At 46.2% G+C, this 8,708-nt stretch overlaps 1 protein-coding gene across 2 annotated transcripts in view; it reads left to right on the top strand.

The window, feature by feature from the left end:
- Positions 1-7,092, top strand: part of HOXD9 (homeobox D9) — a 28,149-nt gene extending 21,057 nt beyond the window's left edge. Inside the window, exons 2-3 of one of the 2 annotated variants that reach the window (XM_083469621.1) lie at positions 1,660-2,586; positions 3,013-7,092. In XM_083469621.1, coding sequence (XP_083325747.1) covers positions 1,660-2,586; positions 3,013-3,254 — 1,169 coding nt within the window. In that variant the 3' untranslated portion in view covers positions 3,255-7,092. Of the gene's footprint in view, positions 1-987; positions 2,587-3,012 lie in introns of those variants that run through there. The other variant, XM_083469620.1, reaches the window with a different exon arrangement.
- The last annotated feature ends 1,616 nt before the right edge of the window (positions 7,093-8,708 follow it).

The raw sequence follows: 8,708 nt of genomic DNA, 5'->3' as shown, positions 1-8,708 counted from the left end.
GCAGGAGGGGGGAAAGGAGGAATGATAACAAATGGCTCAGTTGGCTTGAAATCCTCGGTGAAGCGTTTGCTTCAGGTTCAAAACCTACTCTGGATATACTTGGTCTCTGATAGTAAATAATAAAGGTGGTTGAACCAGATTGAATCTCCTTGACTTCTATGGTGCGGGGGTGGGGTGGGGGTTGGCGGAGGAGGAGTTTGTGCTTACTAGAAAATATCCAGGAAATAAAATTAAGGAATGGAAGGTGTTGAGGTGGGGAGTGGGGATAAGTTCTAGCCACTGGTGCCTCGAGTTCGTCTTTCTCGCAGAATGTTTGCAAAGCGGGCTCGATTTACAATGAGATCTTGTCCAAGGGGCTGCGGCGTTTCGGGGCTCATTCATTCATTTCGTGCATTTCAGGGTCCCAAACTCTGGAGTACCTTGGAAGTAAACACAACGCCCCCGTTTGAATCCAAAGTTTGAAAACTGTAGTAAAGACTGGTGTTGAGAGAGAGAAAGAGAGAGAGAGAGATTGAGATTTTTTTTTCCTCGTGTGCCATCAGTCCATTTTATTAGAGGGACACATTAATCTATAATCAAATGCACCTCATAAAATTTTTATTGATAGGCATAAAATCATTGCGGAGAGGTCTTCCACCTGTTTTAAAACAACACAATGGGCAGCTCTTTCCTTCCTCTCTCTCTCTCTCTCTCTCTTTTCAATCATTCAATTCTGCCCCTGTGTTGCTGTTTTTCCTTTTTTTTTCCTTTTAAAGGAAACGACACCAAGAGCTGCTCTGGAAAAGCGGCCCTCTCCTGCATTGTTGCGCTTCTTTTTTTTTTTTTTACTGTAACATTTTCCTGTTTTATGAGGAGTCGTTACACACTCTCAGTTTTTGGCAGGGTTTGTTTTCACAGGCGGGGATCTCGCTGGGCTCCCCCCTCCCCATCTCTCTCTCTCTCTCTCTCTCTCTCTCTCTCTCTCTCTCTCTCTCTCTCTCTCTCTCTCTTATTATGAGTTCAATGGGGGTTTTCCTCGGCAGCTTCCAAAGACAAGGACAAGCCAAGCCTTCGCAGAACTTCCGTGCTTGAGGCTGATGGCAGCGGAATGAATGGCAGGAACCTCTCAAAGGAGGCGAACAAATAGTCCCCGAACTTGCTTCTGCTAGTAGCGCGCCACGCCCGCTTGGAGTCCTGCTAAGCCTAAGGCAAGAGAGTGGAAGGATTTCTCTCTCTCTCTGCCTGTATACAATTACACGTTTTGGAGACTAGTGTTTTCCTTAGAGGATGGGAATGAGGGTTTTTTGTTTGTTGGTTTTTTTAGGCTTTTTTTAAGGCGGGAGGAGGTTGTTGTCTTAGCTTGTTGCCTTCTTGGGTTTTTCCTTTTCGTATCCCTTCTTTTCCAACCACCACCTCCGCTTGAATCACAGCAACCCCTTCAGTTTAGCGGATTGATTTACTTGGAGTATTGGTAAATATGATCACGTGGGCGGAGGGACCAATGGCTGAGCCTGGCCGCCTGCAAAATACTACGATTGTTCTCCGGGCCAGGCGATCATCTACAGTTAACAGAGTAACCTTTTTTGCCTTCCCCCCATCATATGCCCTGCTACGGAGGGAGCCTCCAAAAAATGTCGACCGGCGGCACCCTCAGTAACTACTATGTCGATTCCCTCATAGGCCACGACAGCGAGGAAGTGTACGGTGGCGGCGTCGGAGGAGCAGGAGGAGGCGTCGGCGGCGTCGGAGGGGCTGCCCGGTTCCTGCAGGGAGGTCACCATGCGACCCCCAGGCCATCCTCAGGTGTGGTGGCCGAGGGCTCGGATTTCTCCTCCTGCAGCTTCGCGCCCAAGTCGGCCGTCTTCCCAGCCTCGTGGCCCGCCGTGCACCCTCAGCCTCCGGCGCCCATGCCCGGCATTTACCACCCTTACATGCCCCAGCCGCACTTAGGCGGACCGGGCGAGGGCGGCGGAGGCGGCGGAGGCAGATACGTGCGCTCCTGGATTGAGCCCTTCGCCTCTTTCCCCAGCAGCCCCGGCAACGGCGGCGGAGGCAACAGCAACGTCTCCGCCGCTAGTGCCGCGGCTGCTGCCGCTGCTGCTGCTGCTGCAGCGGCGACGACCAGCATCGCCTCCAACGGCGCCGGCGGTGGCTCCTCCAGCGCGCGCCACTACGGGATCGTCAAGCCGGAGAGCGGGGCAGCCGCCGCCGCCGCCGGTCCGGTGGGGCCCTCTCCTTCCTCCTCCTCTGCCACCGTCTCCTCTTCCTCTTCCTCCTCGTCTTGCAGCTCCGAGTCTCCTTCCAAAAGAACTGAGTGCGCGCCGTCTAGGGAGCCCTCGGGGGTCAATGGGCCCGAGTACACGTGCAATTCCTTCCTGGCAGAGCCCCGCGAGAAGGCGGCGGCGGCGGCAGCAACAACAGTGAGCAACGGTTCTTCTCACCCGGTTGCGGCCGCCGTAGCTGCAGCCACCAGCAATATCACCACCACCACCACCAGCAGCAACGGCAGTACCGCCACCCCGGCCAAGCCAGCGTCTGGTTGCAGCCGCAATCCTAGCCCCAGCAGCGATCTGAAGGAGGAGAAGCCTCAGCAGCAACTTGACCCAAGTAAGTTAAAAAAAAAAAATTTAAAAAAATCCGAGCCAGAGAGAGAAAGAAAAGAAATTGCACCCGCTTTGATTTATTACCCCAACCTGTAAGGCTCCAATGTGCAAAACCGATAGTTTTACTAACCTATAAAAACGTCTAGACGCCTACTCGAGCGCAAGCGGCAACAAGCAGCCATAAAAAAGGCTCCCCATAACCACCTACGGCCATCAAGAAGACATCATTTGTACAGTAAACAGACCGGGCCATTCAAGGTTTTATGATAATTCCTCCTCAATTGTGAAAAGAGCAGGCATCCTCCGTTAAATTAATTTAACGACCTTTCTCCCCTCCCCAACCCTCTCCCCTACTTCAATGCCTGCCCCTCTTCTCCCTCCGAACCCTGACCTTCTCTCTCCCCCCCCCTTCTTGCTCTCCCTTCTCCAGATAACCCCGCTGCGAACTGGATTCACGCTCGTTCCACCAGGAAAAAGCGTTGCCCTTACACAAAATTCCAAACTCTGGAACTGGAAAAGGAATTCCTCTTTAATATGTACCTCACCCGCGACCGCCGTTACGAAGTGGCTAGGATTTTAAACCTGACCGAGAGACAGGTTAAAATATGGTTTCAGAACCGAAGAATGAAAATGAAAAAGATGAACAAGGAAAAAGGGAATAAAGGGGACTAGCGCCTTGAGGGTGCGCGTGCGTGCGTTTGTGGAAATGTGCTGGGCTTTCTATGAAGATACACACAAAAGTATCGATATTAATTATTGTCATTGTCATTATTAATATTATTATTATTATGTTGCCAGGTCCACTGGCTCGAAAACTTCCTATTGATCTGGTGGGTTTATTCTTTAGATAGCAGTAATGTGGTCGATGTCAGGTATTTTGGAAAGGAAAGGGCTGGGTGTGGAGAATGTATTCGGTAAAAGTTGCTTCTTTCCCCGCGCCTCCAGTTTGGTTTTAAGATATTGTGAGTGCACGTTAGGGTTGTGTTTTTTTGGGGGGGATGGCTTTATCTAAATACTAAATACTAAATACTAAATGTTTGACATGCTACTTCCAAGTGACCCTAGACTAGAGAGAGAGAGAGAGAAAGAGAGAGAGAGAGAAAGTGGAGGGGTTGTAAGATGGGGGGACAGTCGCTTTTCCAAACTGAAGGCGAAGGCGGCGATGAAGACGATAATACTGAATGACAGCCAGGATTACCTTGATGGCAATAGTGCGTTTACCTCGGACTTTCCAAAAAGGAAAAGCGGAGAGGGGGGAGGGGAGGACTCCAGACCCTGCGCATCGCTTTCCTTCTGCAGGTTATGCAGACTCTTGCTGAGTCTTGCCAGATCGAGGCTGTGAAATGTTTTTTTTTAAAATATATATATATATATATAATATTTTTAATATCTCCCCCCTGGCTGCCCGTTTCATCCTCTCCAGTGCACTGTATTAAAAGCGGTACTTGAAACAGTATTAACTTCCACAGGCCCCGCGGCTTAACAGTTCTGAGCACCCGTCCCCATTGACTGAGGCCTGGAACTCTACCTAAGGACTTAATTTTTAAAATAATAATAATGTAATTGTCATAGGTTATTATAATAAAGGCTGAGCTGGTGAAATAACAGTAATAATAATAAATTGGCTGGGAAGATGGGGGTTTGCGTGTGCTGGGGAATAAGATGTAATGTGCGTGCAAACGCGCCCGCGGTTTGCCTTTGACTTCTCTCTGCAAAGTGGAAATTAGCAGACAGCGCCGGAGTATAAACGAAACCGCCGCCCCCTCCAAAGAGAGTGAGAGAGAGGAGAGAGAAAAGGAAAAAAAGAAAACCCCAGTCTTTCTGCGCTCTCTGTAATAAAGATGCCTTGCATATAACTCGCAGGAAGCCATTTGCAGACGAAGGGACGCTTCCTCTGTTCCTAGAGAGGCAGAAGGTATCCACCGACACCGGTTCATCATTCTCCACTCCTGAATATTATTATACCAATCGTGGACACGAAGGAAGGGTTTCAGCAGGTCAACTGTATAACAGCTAGTACAGAGCAGGCCTGCATGACCCCCGCCCGCCCTGCTTCCTTCCCTTCCCCACTCCTCCTTGATATCTTTTCTATTTGAACCTGACTTGCTCCCAAATCTCTCCCCCCCCCACCTCTGCCAGCAACCGAGCAAAAGAACTGGTCTTTAAGCCACGATCTAAATATGCGGAGATATATCCTAGGACAGGTCGAGAGCGTTTGCCCCGGGTTCATAGCCTCTACGACCTTCTTTTCTGAGAATATTTCCTGGTTGCAATTGTGAGTGGTGGACGCACCTACTTGATGGCGGTGCGTGGCGCAAGCTTCGCACCCTTTCTTAAAAAAATAAATCCGGAACATAACCCCCCCCCCCAAAAAAAACCCCGAAAGGTTCATGTAGCAATTTCAGGGGTGGGGTGTGGAAATCTGTAAGGAAAACATAGAGGTCCTCAAATAAGACTGAAGTTAGTTCATAATTATGACGCCATGTCGCTCATTCAAATTATTGGACCTTAAAGACACTTGATAGACATGATGATCAGCTCTGTCGGTATTTGTCAAGAGCTGCTTTAGTATGTACGTCCTTTTCGATCATACGGTTATCGGTACATATCACCAGATATATGCGCGTTATATGTGTGTGCGCGTATGTGAATTTCTGATAAGGACTTTGAAGCCACCCTGATGTAGAGATTTCAGCACATGCATAACTCCTCAATGGAAATAAATGGAACGTCCAAGTGTTAAACTTTAGCTGAATCATGTATGTACATTGTATTTAAAAACACCAACACACACACACACAATGCAATTGAGGTGTGGGCGGCAGGTTTCTGGGATATTTTAGAGAAGGGGAGGCGCGTTGTTCTGATGTGAGACACCATTTTAATTAAGCGTCTCGAGGAAAACATGGCCTCTCAAGCCATTTGAAAGAAGATTTAAGGTGAAGGGAAACAGGCACCGAGACCTGGGGGTCTGTAGATGCTATCACTTCCCCCTTCCCCTCAGAAAGACCCACAGCGATTAAGGCCTAGGAAAAGGTGTTGCCTTGCTTCCCCATTCATTGTCAACCCTATACCTATAATTCTTTTTAAAACAGGAAGAACCGAGGCGTAATAAAACCATTGAGAAGGCTAGACGTCTGGACCTAATGAGTTTACGATATGCGATGGCGCTTTTCTCTCTTTGAGACCATCTTATTTTGATGTTTGCGTTTGTTAGGATAGAACACCGATGCAGACAAAACCAGGTCTTAAAATCGGTACTATAAATTTCAATATGTCACCCCGGCTGGGCGAGACAGCAGTTTGGACGCCGCTGAAGTCTGAAAAGTGAGGAGATTAAGACCAATTCGGCTGGGTATGCCAATGGACCTGGAAGTAGCCATATATTAGAAAGTCAGGGGTTCTTTTGAAAACAAAAAACAAAAAAGACGAAGAGCTTGGTGTGCAAAAAGTGCAAGAGCAACAACACTCGTAAAGGTTAGGGCAATACATAGAACTTGAAACAGGCGAGACTTTAGCATTGGGGAAGGTCCACCTTGGCTGGAACGGGACCGAATCTAAACTTGCCAAGGTTTGAACCCAAGTCCACGTTTATTTATTTCAAAATGCCATTGCAGCCCAGCTACGTAGCTGGATGTGCTTGGAAACATGGAAACGCTGCCATTCCCAAACCACCAGCCCTCCGCTTCCAATAAGCCGAGTAACATTTGCTTAAGAGTCCGTTTCTTTTTTGGATATGTTGAGTGTCACAATAAAGCAGAAACGTGGATGTTGTTATGATTCCAAGTGTAAGTGCGCAAGCCGAAACTGACCAGCTCTCCGATGGGGAAAGGGAGAAATAAAATGACATAGGCAAGTTCAAGGCAGGAAGGTTTCTGAGCTTGAAATCGAAGCATAGAACAGAAACAGACAAAACAGAAACGGGAGGTTTGGTTTTATGCAAACTGCACTGGAACAGCAACGTGCTTCCTCGTTCGTGTTTTCACTTAATCTGACTTCATTAGGCATAAAGAAGTCGTTTCTTTGGTTAAGCAAAATTCCTATGATTAAAATCCTGTGCTCTTGATAACAAAAGGCAGCATTGTGTAGTCATTGTAAACATTTCCCCGTCATTCAAGATATAGGACTTGGCATATACCCCTTCTCACTTGTAAATATGAAGGATATTTCTCATTCTTTGTAACAATTGCACGCTCCTTTGAAATTTTTTTTGCATGACTTTAATCGTCTTTAGCGAGCGAAAAAGAAATATTTTATTAGAAACAACAACCAAGTGTTCCTTGCAAATATCTTTCTTTCACATTCAACGTAGAAAAAAGCATAAACATGTGGCGTCAACCCGGGTTGCCGAACAAGATTTCATCTCACCACTAGAGGGCGGTGTTGCTCCATATTCTGATAATTTTCTGTATTCGGCCAGGATTATTTGTTTATTTAAAATATGTACAAGCTGTTTCTTTTAATCAATGAATTTTGTGTTTGTAGCTAAAAATAAACGAACATGACCGTCCTTTGCTATGATCTAACTAATTAAGTGGCGAGATGTACGCAGTCAGCACCTGAAAAAGTATCCACCCGTATAAATTTGCCAGTGACACCAAATTTAATTTCTGCAGAGTATGGGCATGTAAAATAAAAGCGCGCGGGGGGCTATTTGTGTCTACAGGCGAAATCAATTCATTCTTTTTATGATTAGAATTTCTACAAAAAGTTCGACGAGAACACCTCGTTTCAATTATAAATATGTATGCGTATAGAAAGCACGTTTTACAAAAAAAGGAAGAATTAATGCTGATCGAACATCTTACGGCCGCAGCTTGTTTTCTGATTGTTATTCTAACTACCACCAGAAAGTATTCTAAATCCAGGAAGGTATTCTAGTATATTTCTCGTCTGTTCTTACCCTCCTTTTTCAAACCCAGGAAATATAGATTCGGAATAGGTTTAAGAACTGCAGAAGGAAAGAAGAGAAAAGAACGAGGAGGCCTCTCTTTCGACGTGGAAACGCACACGGGACCTCTCTCTTTCTAAAAGAGACTCAGCTGCGACGAAAGGGTTTTCCATTGCATTGCCATTAAACTTGTATTTGATTTCCTCACACGCACACATCCATCCCTCCGAGTCCTACCCCCCCCCCAGGTAGGATTTCAGAATCTAAAAAGATGCGCACACGGTTATGCATCTTAACAAAACATCTCAAAAGGGTGTTATCAGATAAACAGAAAGGGGGTTTCTTTAGACTATAGAAAGTCAATAGGAGAAAAGGAATTCACTGGAGAATTTGGTATCCCAAGAGACCACGCTAAGAAAGCGCTGGATTTGGTCTTTCATTCCGCGCTTCAACATTCGCTCTGATGAATCTGAAATAGTTGCAACAGCTGAAGAGACCAGGTAACTCCACTCGAGCGAACTCTACACTGTCAACGCTGGAGAAAAGCTTATAAGGCCCGGATCTATTTCTGCAGATAAAAATGATTCCATCTGTATCAGTAGGGTGCCTGTTTTATTGCATAGACGGGAACGTGTTTTCACAGCGTAAGTAGCAGAGTTTGGTTGATCTAAGCTCCACCACAGCAGTGATTCAGCAATACTGCAACCTTCTTTCCTCAACACAGCTGGATGGGGAAGCTTCCTCAAAACGCTCTTCTTCCTCTGCGTCTCCCAAGTTACACTCCAATGTTCGATTCCTTAAATTATTGTGGAATTTTCTTTTCCCCACCCCATGTCTTTTGTTATTAAAGTTAAAGACGGTACATTTTAATCATTATTATTAATGAAATGTGTATACCGCCTTTCACCCGAAGATCACAAGGCGGTTCACAACATAAAACTAGAAAAGGGAAACGCAAAATGGAAACTACACAGCGTACATTTTATGCGGCTGGGTTACGTGAATAAACGTGGCGGGCGGGGGATAGATGCTAGTATTTGTAAAAAGAAAAGAAAAGGACAACTTCTCGTGAAAGGACAATGACAAAGAGACATGTCATGTAACCACAATAATTTTATTGAACTCACACCAGATTGTCGTCTCTGTCTTCTCACGCTTCTCTGTCTGGCTCTGTGCACTATTTCACCCATATAATTTATTCTTAGTTTAGTTTTGCAGTGAGTCCAGAACGGAAT

The sequence above is a fragment of the Podarcis liolepis genome, assembly GCF_965112155.1.
Source record: "Podarcis liolepis genome assembly, chromosome: 1".
In the NCBI taxonomy this organism is placed as follows: Eukaryota; Metazoa; Chordata; class Lepidosauria; order Squamata; family Lacertidae; genus Podarcis; species Podarcis liolepis.
This window is presented reverse-complemented; position numbering and strand designations above follow the sequence as displayed.